General features: G+C 45.6%; 3 protein-coding genes across 4 annotated transcripts; 1 reads left to right on the top strand and 2 right to left on the bottom strand.

Moving 5' to 3' along the window:
- The first annotated feature begins 275 nt into the window (after positions 1–275).
- LOC124706379 (probable inactive receptor-like protein kinase At3g56050) lies at positions 276–3,123 on the top strand. Its single transcript, XM_047238046.1, has 6 exons — positions 276–652; positions 838–880; positions 1,322–1,788; positions 1,865–2,055; positions 2,142–2,274; positions 2,353–3,123. Exons 1-6 carry the CDS (start codon positions 556–558, stop codon positions 2,952–2,954), a joined length of 1,533 nt encoding a protein of 510 aa, XP_047094002.1. The 5' UTR covers positions 276–555; the 3' UTR covers positions 2,955–3,123.
- LOC124706378 lies at positions 3,101–9,001 on the bottom strand. Of its 2 annotated transcripts, XR_007004398.1 has the most exons (7): positions 7,580–9,001; positions 7,363–7,433; positions 7,221–7,270; positions 7,002–7,083; positions 6,549–6,769; positions 5,951–6,060; positions 3,101–3,165 (listed from the first exon to the last, which is right to left on the bottom strand). XR_007004398.1 is itself a non-coding variant. In XM_047238045.1 (6 exons), the coding sequence occupies exons 1-6, from the start codon at positions 8,934–8,936 to the stop codon at positions 6,030–6,032; spliced, it is 1,812 nt and encodes a 603-aa protein (XP_047094001.1). In that variant the 5' UTR covers positions 8,937–9,001; the 3' UTR covers positions 3,637–6,029. The 2 variants fall into 2 exon arrangements, 1 of the variants encoding a protein (XP_047094001.1); XM_047238045.1 differs by lacking the exon at positions 3,101–3,165 and having other exon boundaries at positions 3,637–6,060.
- Positions 9,002–12,725: 3,724 nt separating this feature from the next.
- Positions 12,726–16,197, bottom strand: LOC124706377 (pentatricopeptide repeat-containing protein At2g30100, chloroplastic-like). Its single transcript, XM_047238044.1, has 2 exons — positions 15,544–16,197; positions 12,726–13,904 (listed from the first exon to the last, which is right to left on the bottom strand). Exons 1-2 carry the CDS (start codon positions 16,180–16,182, stop codon positions 13,131–13,133), a joined length of 1,413 nt encoding a protein of 470 aa, XP_047094000.1. The 5' UTR covers positions 16,183–16,197; the 3' UTR covers positions 12,726–13,130.
- Between the last annotated feature and the right edge of the window lie 351 nt (positions 16,198–16,548).

The raw sequence follows: 16,548 nt of genomic DNA, 5'->3' as shown, positions 1-16,548 counted from the left end.
GTCTGTAAATTCCCGTTTGCACGGTAGGTGCTTGGCCGACGACTTGGACGATTCCACGAGAACGATGAGCCCCCAAACGCCCTACGCTAGAGCAATAGGCATCGTGGCCGCGGTAGACGACGCATTACCTTCGTCTTCACCTGGAACTGTCCAATGCGGTAGTTTTGGACTCTGATGACAGCCATCCATACGCCGAGAGCGGGCACGCACGGACCCTCGTCGAGCCGCTCTAGACCCGAACGGAGCCAAAGCAGGACGCATCGGTGTGCCGTGGGCGGCGTGGCGTTCGGTGGTCACGCCCAAGCAAGATTAACAAATCATCATAGCCCATCGCTCCATTTTCCCCTTCCTCCGCGCTCGTGCGTGGCCACACCCCCATAGGTCCATATCCTCCCGGCTCCTAGCTCCTCGACCGCTTCTTGACCCGAGTATACCTCTCTCTTCTTCCTCCCTCGGCCGTCGCTCCGCTCTACAGTTGCACGCCCGTCTCCCCATATCTCGCAAGCCTGTGGCACATAGCTTGAGTAACTGCATCTCTATCTCGAGCGTTGATCCATGGGGAGGCTGTGCAGAGTGGTGGCTGGGTTTCTTCTGCTCATCATTTTCTTCAGTTCCAGTACTCCTGGCACCTGCGGCTCCGATGCTCAGCAAGGTATGTCAGTATGTGTGCCTACGAGCATATCCTCTGTTCTTTTGAGCATACCAACTGCTGAAGAATCATTCACGGAATTTAATCCATGTGTTCTTCTCTCTGTCATAAGAGCATTCTTTTGCTACCCCTCTTAGTTTTGTTTTCTTGATAACTGAGATGCCGATGCTACCACGAACTGACTGCAGGAAGGGCGAACCACCGGGAAGAAGATGCACCCTCCGTCGCTCGGTGAGAACTCTACCTCTCATGTTCAGCTCGGAGATGCTCTGGGTTCCAGTGTGTCAATGGTAGAGAACGTAGTGTAATCTCGTGAAAGGCGTTACAGTAGCGAGAGTAGCTAGCTTGGAATCTTCTTCATCTAGATGTTCATGTTTTTTATTGGTCGGAACATTCCATTTTCCGTTTAAATTAGTAAAGAACCCCAGGAAATGATATGATCACCTTAAAAGCTTCAAAGGTACTCCACCCACACTCGATCTTCTTAGATTGCATTGCATAGATACACACCAATCTGAGGAGGGAATGGTGTGTCGGCTGTCAGAGACAGACAGCTGAACCACCGAGCAACGCGACCCCGGTAGTTGGCGGCTTGGCGCGCGTCTCTTGTCCAGTTCTTCTCCACCTCTTCTGCTCACCACTCTCTCGGTCTGCCGACTCGATCATTCGCAGGTTAATCCAAGCGGCAAGCATCCGTGAAGCACCGCGACAACAGGGCAGGTACAGCTCCAAGGAGTCGACGACGACGTTCCCGCAATGGCCGCCGTGGCCATGGGCGACGCCGGCGCCTCCGACGACGAGCTCTCCATCGTTGGAGGACGCTGGCTCCCCGTCAAACGCTCCCGCGCCGTCGCCAGCGGTCGCCAAGCCTCTCGCGGCGCCTCGGCACGCCGCACGCGGCATCGCGCTGCCTCCGGAGCCGGCGACGGTGGTCACCCACGGCGCCGCTGCGGTCGGTGAAGCGTCTCAAGCACCGGGGCATGCTCGCCGCATGTATGTCATCGTGGGAGCAGGAGCTTCCGTCCTCGCGGTCATGTCGGTTGCGCTGTTCGTCCTGTGCTACCGGTCCAGCAAGGTGGTCACCGTCAGGCCATGGGCGACCGGCCTCAGCGGGCAGCTGCAGAGGGCGTTCGTGACAGGTTCGGCTTGTCACTGAAAACTGTGCCAAGATTCCATTTGTATCAATTCTTGGGAGTGACTGGGAGCTGGCTGCAGGCGTGCCGTCGCTGAAGAGGTCGGAGCTGGAGGCCGCCTGCGAAGATTTCAGCAACGTCATCGGCTCCCTGTCGGAGTACATGATGTACAAGGGGACGCTGTCGAGCGGCGTCGAGATCGCGGTGGTGTCGACCACCAAGAGCTCCGCCAAGGAGTGGTCCAAGCACTGCGAGACACGGTTCAGGAAAAAGGTGGCTGCAATGCTAGAATGGAACTGACAAATTAGGATCTACTCCAAAAAAATATCTGTCCTAACGAATGACCAATGTGTTTTCAGATAACAAGCCTGTCCAGAGTAAACCACAAGAACTTCGTCAACCTGCTCGGCTACTGCCAGGAAGAGCAGCCATTCACAAGGATGATGGTGTTCGAGTATGCTCCGAACGGCACGCTCTACGAGCATCTCCATGGTGATCAACTAATGGAGTTTCGTCCATCAGACATTCATGAGCTTCAGATTAACTAACAAATGGTGTGGTTTGCTGCAGTGAGGGAAGACGGTCACCTGGACTGGCCGACGCGGCTGCGAGTGGCGGTGGGGATCGCCTACTGCCTGGAGCACATGCACCAGCTGAGCCCGCCGGAGATCCTCGGGACGCTCGACACGTCCACCGTCTACCTCACCGACGATTTCGCGGCCAAGATCGCCGACGTCTTCTTCTGCTCCGACGAGGCCTCGTCGACTACCAAGGAGATGGAGAGCCTGCAGTCCCCGCCCATGTCCAACAAGGAGAGTGTGGTGTACAGCTACGGCATGGTGCTGCTGGAGATCATGTCCGGCAGGTTCACGGCGTCGGACGGCGGCTTGCTCGAGGGCTGGGCGGCGAGCTTCCTCAGAGGGGAGAGGCAGCTGAGGGACGTGATGGACCCAGGCCTAAGCAGGAACGCGCCGCTCCAGGCCGAGACCGTGAGCAGGCTGGACAGCGTCATACGGTCCTGCACTGACCGGGAGGCGAGGCGGCGGCCGACGATGACAGAGGTCGCGAGGCGGCTGAGGGAGATCACCGCCATGCCACCGGACGCGGCCACCCCCAAGGTGTCGCCGCTGTGGTGGGCCGAGCTGGAGATCATCTCCACAGAGGCAGCCTGAAAAGTTTGGAGAGCGTTCAGCTGCATTGCTGCTTGTTTGACAGAAGTGTTCGTTATCCATATGTATATACCAACAGGTTGAAACATTGCGTGCTTGGTGTGGCAGAGTGCTGCTTGTTGCAATGATGACAAAATAAATCTCCAGATTTTGTAACGATGTGTTTACCTGAGTCCTGAGTGCAGCTGCTGCATTCCTAAGTGCAACTCATAAACTGCAGAAATTTCATTAAACAGAGTTCGGACATAGTTCAATCCACAAAAGCATGATAAGAACATTATACTGCAAAAAACAGTAACATCAAGCAGGACAGCAGGGATGAACAGAGAGTAGACATTAACAAATTTAGCTGTTCAAGACGGCCAATGCCATAACCCCCATGTACGGAGCTAGGACCGATCAGACGGATTGAATTAGGAAGCTGTTCCGTTTAGCGATGGAAGGAACCTTTTCAGCGATTGATTTAGTTACTCCCTTTCTCACAGTTTACTAGGTTACTAGGGCGTGCGCATACCCCTAGATCGCAAACTTGATCAAGTTAGCATTAGTTATATATTATAAAAATTATATTATTGAAAAGTTTAGATGTTCTATTTTCTAATGATATATTTTTTGCATTATATAATTTGAATTATATAGGTCAAATTGGCGATCCAGAAATACAGAGAAGACTAGTAAACTGAGACGGAGAGAGTACGATTTTCTTGATGGACAAAAATTTATTCATGTTTTTTAACCTACCAACACCACCGATCCTTAACTTATTAGTAGAGAAGAGATACTACTCCGTACAGGTAGATGTTTTCACGTATATATTGCTTCATATTTTCCTCTATTTTTTGAAGTATGTAATGGCTGATAATTTACATTTGTAGCGTTTACTCCTTTTCGTTCAGTTACTTGATAATATTATTATAAATTGATATATCTAGATAACATTTTTTTTCTTGCAAGGATTTTATATTAATGATCATCATGCATTGATTTTACATTTAATAGCTGATAAATGGCAGGATTTCTTACATGTCAAGTGCCCATGTCATCAACAATCCAATATCATTCGCATGATCATGCATGCAGGGACTTTTTCCCGGCAAAGTGCAAGCAACTTAAGTGTGAAAATTGCAGATGAAAAGTGTCGAATGCATGCAACACAATTTATACTGTTTTTTTTTTGCATCTCGGAAAACCATCATTGATTCCCCCCGCATCTATAATATCTATAAAGTTCATCCCCACTAAAATGCATTTAATGTTTGCAAGCTGAAATATGGTGAAGCCACATCATCTCATTAAATTTGATCCATTGGATTGCAATCGTATGTTCCAGGCTACACTATGCTCGAAACAACATTTTAAGTATGCCGTGTCTCCTTTCCCAGTGTAATCGAATCCTGCAAACCTTCGTCTTCTAATCCATTTAACAATTCAACTTTATTCAAAGATTGATGGCGCACCTCGGATGACCCAGCAGGGGTGATCAGTTTTGCCTGTTTGCTTCCCCTTCCGATCCCCTCCACCTTCCACAATTTCAGGGTCGTCTTCTCACCTTCCGTGTGGTGTATACATATACTTCCTTCTCCTACCGCTGTAGGCTCGCGAGAGCACTCTCCGCCCTCGGAGTTATGCCTCCCGATGAACTTCCACACCATGTCCTTTCCTTCCCAGCGTCAACGCTTGATGCGTGCTCCAGAATTTTGCTTCATTTCCCGTGAGAGTTGCAGTGATGCCGGAATTTCAATGAGGTAGGTAAATTCTGAATCACGACCATCAGTTTTGTTATACTAATTATTGAGCATAATAGAAAGCAGGGAATACATGTATCACGAACTCTGTTGTTGAAATGACCAATTGCTAATGCCGAAGTTCTCCGTCAATGGCATCAGGGTCTCCGATCCTGCAACAGGTTTCTACGCTCTGTTTCTTCTCCACCAGTGCCGATATGTGTGCATGGCAGATGACCTTTTCTTTTTGAAGGAGAGTTTCATGATAACTTCGAGCCATCGCCAAGCTCGGCAACTTGGCAACGAAGCAATATCAACGGCATGTGTGAGTCGGGACTGCTGGAGATCGGCTTTAAATTAATTACGATTCAGGTGTTGCGCTCTGTTGAAATACCTGGCTGCATCTTTCCTTGCACAGCGGCCAGCAGCATTATATAACCTTCGACAGATTTGCAGCGGACAACCATAAGGGCCAGCAGATACATTTTTTGATATGTTATTTTTCTGGCTACGTATGCAAATTGGGCAAGGGCAACAATCAAACATGGGTGTGTTTCGCTTATGCTTATTCTGACGATAAGAAGCAATAATAATGTGATATGTTCATAATATGATTCTTTCCAGCTAAGATAAGAAGCAATAATAATGTGATATGTTCAGTATGTATGACCTGTGATTGGAAGATTCTACCATCAGGCTACCATGAACAAGATTTGTGACGTGTTCAGGAAAAAAAAGTAGTACCAAAGAACTTTTTTTCTTCATATAGTCCATTATTTTTGTTGAATTAATTGGGTATATTTTTGTTCATCCAAATGTTTTTCTGTTCAAGGGACTCTCAACAATAAGTGTCCAAACCCAAATATATATGGATGGTTTGTTCTGAATTTTTTTTATTTGATAATCTGCATGTGTAAATAGTATTAGAAATTCTGTACCATATAAAAAAATTCTGTTGATATCATCAGAAACTAATATCCGGTTCATATAATAAATCTGTTAATATCAAAATAAATTTCGGAATCATATGAAACAGTATGTTGTGGCATGAGATGGGAAAGAGTAGAAAAAAAAGAATGGAAAATTTTGTGCACAAATTTCTATCCAATTTTCTGGTTCTTATTGATTTATTGAATCAATTCTTTGTTCATGTCACCATGAATTGCCCAAGCCACCAAATCTGCGCGGGGTTGTACCAATGACGCCATCTATGGCCTATTGAATGCGTATTTATGTTTCACAGTTGTGTATACGTTTCTGAATAAACAACCTTACCTTGTATACACACATCACGAAGTTAATAACGGACGGTGGGATTTCAGGGAGCGGTGTAGATGAGAGCCCACCATAAGCCTCATCTGAGGTTAGGCTTCAAATCTCTGTCACTGCATGGCAGATAAATGTTCAGTAAGAAAAGCCACTAGTGCCGAAACTTTTTCTGTGGTAACAAATAATGCACTGGCAGGATTAACCATATATTTTTTTATTACAGTATTCTCAGTCAAATCAACTGACAGATATTGACTAGATCTTGGTGGTTCAACATCTACACTTCATTTGGCCTACATCTTGGTAAATATGCTATTCCAGGCCTTGCAACAACTTTCAATAAACCAACCCATCTTTCTTGAAACTGTTCACGCGTCTCATCAAAAAAAATGTTTATAGCAAAAATGAGTATCGAGTATTGACACCATGTAGACCTCTTTAAATTTTAGTTTGAAACACGCAAGGCTTTTGCATATGCAATGACTAGCAACAACAACTATCTTGAACAGGTAATGCAACGACTAGCAACAACTATCTTGAACAAGTAATCTTAATGAGACCATGACTACTGTCTAAAAGAGGAGCATGTCAACAATGTTTTTACCTCAAGGTGTTGCCTGACGCTGGTTGTTGCGAAGATGCACCAATAGGCCACCACTGCTGTTGGTAGTTGCCATAGCCTGCGTGTTGCTGCGAAGATGCGCCAATAGGCCACCAGTGCTCTTGGCAGTTGCCATAGCCCGTGTGCACGCTATAGGCAAATGGGTTAGGGGCAGATTGTTGTTGTGAATACCCAGCGTAGTTGTTGAAGCATGTCTGGGGTGCCTGAAATCATAGTCAACAAACAGCTTATAGTAAGATGATGGGAAAACAGGCGTCAATAGTAGCACATCACAACATAGCAGAAATAGACAATTTCATCTTTATTACGTACAATGACCTCAAATAATGAATTTCTTGTAACAGTTTAGTTGCTTTTAGACATATTTTTGAACTAAGTGCCCATAGCTTTCTTCCCCCTCTTTTACTTCCAAAACGCGCAATGCAGACAACATACCATATAGTTTTCAACAGGATGGACCTGGGAAATCTTTTGACGATTTCGTACGCGCTTGATGTCCTCATCAAATTCTGATTGCCTGAGGAACAGAAAGTCAATTAAACAAAGTATGGCATAGCGAATAGCTATCAAATTATAGAATGAATTGATCTAAACCGGAGCATAGGTGCCCTGGCCTTAGCAGAACAGAGTTTCCATAGATAATAAGGAACTTGCCTTTGGATTTTGCTCTTTGGTTTGCAGGAACTGAGCTCACCGATACAGATCTATGCACAGAAGAGAGTGCAAGTTAGTTGGAAGCAAGCAATTCAATTCTTTGAAATAATAAAAAGTGATAGGAAATAGACGAAATACTAACTGAGGTGTTGCTTGGATGATTTGCTGAGCTGCTAGCCTCTGGGATCTTCCTACACGCCGAGACTTCAATGCCTACAGAAAGCCGCTAAATTCATAAGCAAAACCAATCCCAATTTTTTGGCAAACAAAGATGCAGGCTCCTTCAAACAGAAACAAACAAACAAACAAGGCAGTCACACGAAGAAGGTAAGTAATAAGAACATAAGGACTAGGCGTACCTGGAGTTATATCCAGATGGCGGGACAATGTAGAGGCACGGAAAGGATGTTCAGGGTCAAAGCAGCGGTCGTAATAAAAATCATCCGGAAGATAATACTTCCCAACTGCTTTGATTTCCTTGTTCCCTATGTGAAGAGCAGCCACCCATCCATTCCCATCACTGGGTTCCCCCAGAGATCTGAGATAAATAATATCATCACCATCCTCCGGACTGAGGATGGGGAAAGCTGAGTAGAGTTCCCTGAATGCCAACAACTCTACACACTTCTTTAGATCAGCAACATGAGCAGCACATGTCTGGCGCCAAAAGTTAGGCGACGATGGCGGCCAAACTAGTTTCCGAGTCCATGTCACAGCCCTCCAGGCATCCCTAAAGGAGGAGAGCTGCAGCCAGGAATCCTCATCGTCGGGTTTGTGCTTGAGCGACATGATCAAGTCTTGCTCGTCGATAATACTGTCCTCCTTGTTTTGAGGATAAGGAGCAGGATGAGTCTCCATCTCAACAAACTTGAGCACGCCATTGACATATGCGAGATCCCGAAACCAGCTTGCGGAGCGGGATTCTTCGTCGACTGAAGGGTGTTTTTTCATCTTTTGGGTCAGGGCGAAGGGATATTTGAGTTTGTACCTGTTTCCAGGCAACGGGGCAGGCAACGGGATGAAGCAGCTTACAGGGGCACCAGCAGGAACAGGATCTTGGTGTCGAAGAAGAAGAAGCAAGTCGCAGACAAGCAGGCCGTGTGACAAATCAACCCAGCCTAGCAAGCCTTCTTGTCCAAGCGTGATCATCTTATCAGGTATAACCCTGTCGACTCCAGGACATGGATTGTGCAGTATCCTAGTGCTCCAAGAATTTGTCTCGGACGAATAGATTCGAAGCTGATAGCCGTCGCCCGACTCCGACGCCGGTGCGTCACGGAGAGCGGCCAGGAGATAGTGGCCGTCGCCCCCGCGGCCGACGATGCCCCACTCCCTGACCCCGCTCAGATCATCCAACTCGCCGGGAGAAGGAATCCGCTCGAGCGACGGGGGACGGCCGGCCTTGTACAGGAAATATTCGCTTTCGCCGGCGGCGGCGTAGAAGGTGGCGCGGAGGAGGACGAAAGGGCCATCCGCGCCGACAACGTGTGGCAAAACTGAGAAATCAAGGTCTTGCGACAAAACATGGGGAGGCTTGGTACAGTTGATGGAGAAGAGGGACAAGTGCGGTGGGTGTTCCATCCAGAAGGAGACCGCCATGGTATAGCCATGTTTTGATTTGGCCGTGGCCGTGGTATCGTTCCGGCTGTCGGTGAATCGTGGTTTCCGGGAGAGGAGAATCGAGGGCAGACGACCTGGATAGGGGATGTTGGCCATCGATATTGGGGATTTTGAGGAAACGATAAGGAGTTCGACAATTGGGATCGGGTTATGTAGCAATCGAGGGGTGGAAAGACTTGAGGAAAGAACCGATTTTGATTGGCATCAGGATGAAGGAACGACATGGCACTTGCTGGACTTCCGCCTCGGCCCAGCAACATCAGAGAGAGAAAAAGGCTTGCCAGGTCCTCCGTCGGACGGCGATCCCTATTGGCCGCCCAATGCGGGAGCGATTCGCTCCCGCTCAAGGGACGGACGGTGTGGGCCGGCCCATTAGCGCCTAGCAGGTATGGTTTTTCCCTTGTATTCTGGTTTCTCGGGTTTTCTCAGGTTTTTCCGGTTTTAATGGGCTTTTCTTTGTTTTTGCTGCATTGGTTTGGTAATTTCGAATTTTGTTCAGATTTTTTTTATGACCTAAAAATGTTTATATTATAAATTTGTTCAAATTCAAAATTTGTTTAATTTTGAAATTTGTTTCAATAAGAATTTTGTTTATATTATATGAATTTTCAAAATTTAAAATTATTCAAATCTAAATTTGTTCAAAATTGAAATTTGCTTAGATTTTGAAAATGTTCAGTTTTAAAAAAATGTTCAATAGGAAAAAAAGATTTTAAAAATGATCAGTTTTAAAAAATGTACACTTCGAAATTTGTTCAATTCTAAAAAATGTTCAACTGCAAAAAATGTTCTATTCTAAAACTGTTCACTTTTTTAAAAAACAAAATTTTTAAAATATTCTTATTTTTCAAAAACAGTCAGATCTGGAATTTGTCTGAACAAAAAAAAACAGAAAATATAAAAACGACAAGAACACGAAAAAAGAGACAATACCTTTTGTTGGGCCACACCCAGACGGCCCAGGAAGTGGCTGCTTCGAGCGGAACGGTGGTTCGCTCCCGCTTAAAGCGGGGGATAGGAGCTCCCCCGTCGGACAGGGTTTAAATAGGGAGCTCCTATTCACCGACCTGGTAGCGTGAACAGCCAACCACACACCCCAAAACCTGCAGTCGTTTAATGGGCTGCGGCCCATCTGCAGGTACAGCTTCTTTCAGCTTTCCATTTCTCTCTTTTTTCTATGTTTCTTTTGAGAAAAAAATTTCTTCAAATTTGAACATTTTTTTATATCTGAACAAATTCAAAAATTCAAAAAAAATTCAAAATATACAAAAAAAATGTAAATATTTTTCTCAAAAAATTAACATTTTTTAAGTTGAACAAATTTGGAATCTGAACAAATTTCAAAACTTGAACATATTTGAAATATGAACAAATTTCAAAACCTAAACAAATTTGAAATCTGAACAAATTTTGAAATTCGAACATTTTCTAATAAAAAAATCGGAATCAAATTTTTAAAAATCTGTTCAAGTTTTGAAAAACCCGAACAAATTTGAAATCCGAACAAATTTTGAAATTCGAACATTTTCTAGATTTGAACATTTTCAAATAAAAAAATCGAAATCAAATTTTAAAAACAAACTAAAAATATCTGAAACCAAAAAAGCAGCCAAAAAACCAACAAAACCGCAAAAATTAAAACAAAATGCAGATAGAAAATCGTGAAAACCAAAGAGAAAACGGGCCAGAGAGACATATTCGCGATTTTGGGCTAGGCCCATGCCAGCTCCTAGGTGTGCGGCGCGGTGTAACCACCAACCTGTTCGGTGTATAGGTTTTGCTGTTTAAATAGGGGGAAGCTACCCATCGCTCCTTAGCGATGGTTTATACGCATCGCTAAGGAGGAACTGTTAATAGCCTTGGCCCATATGGTTCGGTTGTTTCAAAATTTCCCAAATTCGAAATTTCTTTAGATTTGAAATTTGCTCAGAATTGAAATTTTCTCATATTCGAAAATTATTTAGATTTCAAATTTTCCTAGATTTGAAATTTGCTTAGATTTAAAATTGCCCAGATTCGAAATTTGCTCGGATTTGAAATTTGCTAAGATTAAAAATTTGCTTACTTTGAAATTTGTTCGAATTAGAAATTTGCTTAACTTTAAAATTTCCTCGACTTTAAAAAAATTAAAAAGAAAAAAGAAAAAAAAGAAAAAAAGAAAAAAAGAAAAAAAATCGAAGAAAAATCGAAATAAAACCGAAACCGAAGAAAACCCAAAATAAAAACTCGACAAAACCCGAAAAAATCGAGGCTATGGGCTCCCTGCATGTTGATGGTCCGCGCCCTAAGCTCTCCCCGTTAGCAGGCGGAGCGTATTAACGCCCGCTAATGGGCCATGGACCTTTTTCGGCGCTGGGCTTATAGTTTCTTGTCGGCCCCTTTCTTTTAATCTGATCTTCCTATTTCTTTTTGTTTTTCTTTTATCTACTAATATTATCTCTATTGGACAAGCCCACACATAGGCAACACTTACGCACTAGGCGATGGACAAATGCCTCGTGTAGAGCGTAAGCGGAAATCTAGGCAAGGTAACCAGGAAATTGTCTTCCGTAATAAGAAGTCATGCTATACCTCACTACCGAGGTAGATGGGCATTATTCTAAACCTAGTTCTTAGAAATTTACATATTTATATGCTCTAAATTAATGTGTATTCATATATAATAATCCATACACACCCTTGATGGTATAAATTATGCTCGCCTAGGACGATTAAGCATCGCCTATGCACTAGGCGAATGCCAACCGCCTCGCTTACGCCTAGCGTTTTTCCAACCTTGACTATTATATAATCTATCTATCTTATATCTTAGTCACCAAAAACCTTCCCCGGTTGACGGAACGTCCCGCAACTGCCACTTGAACAAGTTACTTTTAAGGTCTCGTCGCTTCGGTGAATCACTTGAGCCCTGAGACATTTTTGGTGCCATATCATGTCGACCTCTTCAAGAAAACCGATCTTCACGTATCTAGGCATGGTTTATGCCATGATAAGTATAGGTGTTCTTGGATTTCTAATTTAGGCTCATCATATGTTTATTGTGGGCTTAGACGTTGATATGTGTGCCTACTTCACCGCAGCTACCATGATCATACATGTGCCCACTGGACATCAAGGTGTCTCGAAAATAAAAAGGAGCAGAACTGTTATAAAGTACAAGAGCGAGGGCACAGGCGCACAGCGATCGGATCCGAGAGATACGGAAAAAGAGAAGAACTGTGTTGTGAGTTGGAAGGTACTTGAAAAACTCAGGCATGTATTTCACAAAATCTGGACCAGTGGCATAAGAAAGAGCACCAATGGCAAGCATTGCTTCTTCATGTACAGTGGCACTGTGGCAAGCAAAGACGAGGAGGAACAGCAACATCAACTGATCAGCAGTCTGGGCAATTATGGACTTCGCATCTGAGCTGCTCAGTTTCTGGATAATGACCTGCAATACACCACACAGCAAAGCCTGCACATTGCTTCTCCTTATCACCAGATGTATATATTTGGCGATCAAATGTAAGGTTCAATCTCCTCATGATCTTCTGCAATAACTGCCCTATGATGCTTGAAGTTTCAGGTATGTTGCTGACTCTGACAATCTCATTCAGCGCTCCATAAGCAGATGAACGAAGCCTGAAATGGGTCATGTCACCACGATCCGCAGCAGTAAGGAGAGCAGCTATAACATGAGGAAGGTAAGGTGTAAGCAAAGATGAGACCGCCTCAGCATCTTCATAACCTTGGGCAAGGAAATATATGGCTCCACAGACTTTCTCGGCCACATTTGGAACATCTTTCCTACTCTCTAGCAACAGTCATGATACGAGGATAGTACAGCACCATCAGGGAAAAAAAAGTGAGGATACATACAAGATGAGAAGGACAACTGACATATATCACAACTTTACAAGCACCTTTTTTCAACTATATACATGTAAATGGTTTGTAGGACAAGTGTACATTGATGAACACTCCCTCCTTTGGTATATGCTCCCCTACAGCAGCTAGCGCCCTCCACTCAACATACAACTGGAGATAGTAACACTGAAATTTACACTCTTATGTACTCTGTTTAACATTACAACAGCAGCTATGATGGGGGTGAACACTCGCAGAGAACTCCTTTCCAGTCAAAAATATACAAGGAACCAAGATTATGCATCTGTTGGTTCACCCTAGTCCACACATTCTACGCCTAGTTCATCGAATCAAAGCTATGAAAGCATATGAAGCACCCGCAGTTCGAACCTAAGTACGCCCACTTGCATATACATATGATTCAAGGCTTTGACGAAATCCTCACAGCATGTGCATCATCCACAGCTTGAATTTGCGCACATATAGATATATGACGCACGGTCCGATCAGATCTGTCTCAGATAGGCGCTTGCAGAGTTTCATATACAATTCTAGGTTGCCCGATTCTTGTATGTTTCTCCGCAGTGAGGTCAGTACAGCAGCTCTGTCCAGGTAATCAGGACATAACCCCATATCGAGCATCCGCATTAGTGTTTCTGAGGCATCCAGACAGAAACCACCTTTGAGGTAGCCTCGCAGGAGCCATGACATTGACTTCTTCCTTCTCCCTGCACTGGTTGACTCGACTCCTGCAAGCAGTCGTCGAACAGCAGCAGCTTCCCCTTGAGAAGCACATATGGCCAAAACAACATCATAGAGTTGCGTATCAGGTTCCCTACCAACAAGCTTCAATTCCCAAAGTTGGCGCTCGGCTTCTAAGCCGCAACCAGCGCAAGTGTACAATGAAAGGAGCCTCTCATGCACAAGTCCTAGAACATCACTGCTGCCTTCCTGAACTGCCCAGTTTGATAAAAGAACGCCATCCCCTAATAGTTCTGATTGATATTTTTCAATGCTGCGCATGCTCTCAATATCCAGTTTGGCAACTGAGCCATCCTTCACAGACAAATTCAACTTACGCAAGGCCTTTGAGAATTCCTTTTGCTCTTTAACCAAGGCAGTCAACCCAATAAGATAACTATACACTTCAGGTTTCAGTCCACTATCTTTGAATTCAATGACCAATTTAATAGCATCCCTGTAGTCCCCATCCATCTATCAAAATAAAAATAATACAGAACGTTAAAAGCTGGAGCCAAGATAAATGAGATTGGTACCAGAGATAGAACGAGCATGTAATGGTGGTGTTTATAAGAAGCTAGGATATGTTGAGTGCTTAAGTTATCACACAGGTGCCCGGACAGAAGAGATGGATGTGCAAGTTAGTAAAATGATACTTTAAGATTTTGAGTAGAATCACTGCATTAACCCAGTCGGATATGTTATGTACCATAGTTCCAAGCTATCCAAACAGAAACATACTCGCAATTCTGAAATACTAGAGAGCATAGACACATGATACCAAGATAAACGCCAACGCATAACGGAGCAATAGGATGCATCTGCTCTAGTATCAAAATGTTTCCATTCATGCATATGCTTGTACTGTATGTTTTAAAAGAAGCCCGTGGATTTGAAGGATAATGATCACGAAATAAAAATCAGTTGGCAAGTACAGAACAGAAACATGATGTGACTATCCTTGATTGATGTTTTGGAGCAAGTAGCCATGCTGCTTCTTCATCATACGATAAATCTGATCTCCTTCCGATTTGTGGTGATTTGCAACCAAATTTGTCAATGCTAATAATAATTATAATAAGTGTAACAAACTAACAATAGACTATATACCAACTTAATAGACACTTGTTAGCAACATGACGTTCTTTCATTAAAGACTGGGCAACCAAAGTAATCAAGTATTTGATAACCAAGAACTTATCAAGATTCTTTAGATAATGAAATAATCAAATTCCATGGGGCGAGCCAAATATCTAAAGCCAACCAAATGAGCCAAATGATTGGGGCATGAGTTGAATGACCAGAGTTTGGTTATGGCGACTTGGGGACACGAACCAACCACCGACAACAAAGAAGGAATAGTGCAAGATGATTAGTCACATTTGCTAATTCTGAAGGATGGCCCACAACTAACAATATTAAAACCAAATAGGTTACATTGCAGGCAAACATGTGATCTGCGTGGGAGGCAGGCCTTAGTCTAAGGCCAGAAGCATGTGCTTACAATGAAGTCGTCCAAAGCGTGTCATCCCAATAAGATACAGTAAGAGCATGACACACGAGATGAATAGACCTACTAGCAGAATCCACTGATGATCATCTTCAAGTAATATACGTGTGCTTCATTAACTAATGATGGTGAAGGCAAGACAGCTGCCGTCCCAACAACCTATCCAGCACAGAAGTTACCATCACACATAGAGCAAGTGAAATTGGAGGGATCGAAATGAGGATAAGACCTGGCCGCACCAGTACAGGTCATGTCGAAATCCAGAAGCATAGGAATCTAAGCTGGTTTTCAGCAGGCAGTTCTAACTTCTAAGAACCATGAAACGGTAGAACTATGAACAGTCAACAGAGGCATCAACAAGTGAAATTGGACGGATGAAAATGAGGATAAGACCTGGCCGCACCAGTACAGGTCATGTCAAAATCCAGAAGCATAGGAATCTAAGCTGGTTTTTAGCAGGAGTTCTAAGTTCTAAGAACCATGAAACGGCAGTATGAACAATCAATCAATCAATCGCATAAACAATCAATCAATCAATCGCATAAACGACAGGAACAAGCAAGCATAAGACATGGGTAAAATATACGGCCAGTTGTTAGTTACCATCATCTTCCATGCGAGGTACCCGACGGGTCCTCCACGCTCGCCGTCGTAGTCCTCTCCCGCGCCTACGGCGCCCCTCCTGAGCACGTCCCTGACGAACTCTACCGCGCGCGCCCTCTCGCAGCGGTCCCAGTAGAGCGCGACGGCCTTCTCGACGAGGCTGAACCCGGGGCGGAGGCCGACGCAGTCCATCTCGCCGAGGAGCGCGGAGACGTCGGCGACGTCGCCGCCGGCGCCGACGAGGCGCTCGATCCAGGCGCAGGCGATGGCGGCCATGAGCTCCATGGTCTCGCCGTCGACGCGGTCGGCGCGGCGCAGCCAGTCGAAGACCTCGAGCGCGCAGTAGGCGTCGCGGCCCTCCTGCGCGAAGTAGACGAGCACGAGCTGCAGCTCGCGCGGGGAGAGGCCGGCGAGCGGGGCCTTGTCGTCGGCGGCGGCGGGGTCGCGCTCGAGGTGCTCGATGGCGGCGGCGAGGAGGCCATGGCCGAGGCCGAGGCCGAGGTCGGCGGGGGTGACGTGGTCGAGGCGCACGGAGCGCGGGGGCGGCGGCGGGCGGAGGGAGACGGCGGCGGGCGGGCGCGGACGCGGGGTGGGGAGGGTGGCGTGCGGGAAGGCGGCGGCGCGGGAGGAGAGCGCCATGGGTGGTTAGGGTGGGGAGGGCATGGGGAGAGGAGGAGAAGGGGAGACGTGGTGGAACGAACCGAGGGGGAAGCCGGGAAGGAGACGAGACGGTGATGGCCCGCCGATGGGGATGGTAAATTGGGGAATGGAATGTGTGAATCGATGAAACTGCGTGTGGGGCAGTGGATAGGGGCACCAGCGGCGGGGCCGCCGGAGGAGTGTCGCGTGATGATGGAGACGGGGAGGCGGAAGCGGTTGCCGGGAGAAATCACCGCCACTGGTTCCGGCGATTTTTCTGCTATAGCCTCGGCTAACATCCAATGGTTGTGATTCTAATTTGAACCGGATAATTAGAGCTAATTACACTATTGATCCTAGAACTTG

The sequence above is a fragment of the Lolium rigidum genome, chromosome 4 (assembly GCF_022539505.1).
Source record: "Lolium rigidum isolate FL_2022 chromosome 4, APGP_CSIRO_Lrig_0.1, whole genome shotgun sequence".
Lineage (NCBI taxonomy): Eukaryota > Viridiplantae > Streptophyta > Magnoliopsida > Poales > Poaceae > Lolium > Lolium rigidum.
The sequence above is the reverse complement of the archived record's forward strand: the minus strand, read 5'-3'. Positions and strand labels throughout refer to the sequence as shown.

What these genes read in the sequence shown, in the direction of transcription:
- LOC124706379 (XM_047238046.1), top strand. Translation starts at nt 556, where the DNA reads ATGGGGAGGCTGTGCAGAGTGGTGGCTGGGTTTCTTCTGCTCATCATT. An exon ending in CGGCTCCGATGCTCAGCAAG is followed by an intron (nt 653 to 837) that starts GTATGTCAGTAT and finishes AACTGACTGCAG; the next exon opens with GAAGGGCGAACCACCGGGAA. An exon ending in GCAGAGGGCGTTCGTGACAG is followed by an intron (nt 1,789 to 1,864) that starts GTTCGGCTTGTC and finishes AGCTGGCTGCAG; the next exon opens with GCGTGCCGTCGCTGAAGAGG.
- LOC124706378 (XM_047238045.1), bottom strand. Translation starts at nt 8,936, where the DNA reads ATGGCCAACATCCCCTATCCAGGTCGTCTGCCCTCGATTCTCCTCTCC. An exon ending in CCATCTGGATATAACTCCAG is followed by an intron (nt 7,434 to 7,579) that starts GTACGCCTAGTC and finishes GGCTTTCTGTAG; the next exon opens with GCATTGAAGTCTCGGCGTGT. An exon ending in GCGTCAGGCAACACCTTGAG is followed by an intron (nt 6,061 to 6,548) that starts GTAAAAACATTG and finishes TCTGCCATGCAG; the next exon opens with TGACAGAGATTTGAAGCCTA.
- LOC124706377 (XM_047238044.1), bottom strand. Translation starts at nt 16,182, where the DNA reads ATGGCGCTCTCCTCCCGCGCCGCCGCCTTCCCGCACGCCACCCTCCCC. An exon ending in ACCTCGCATGGAAGATGATG is followed by an intron (nt 13,905 to 15,543) that starts GTAACTAACAAC and finishes TTATTTTGATAG; the next exon opens with ATGGATGGGGACTACAGGGA.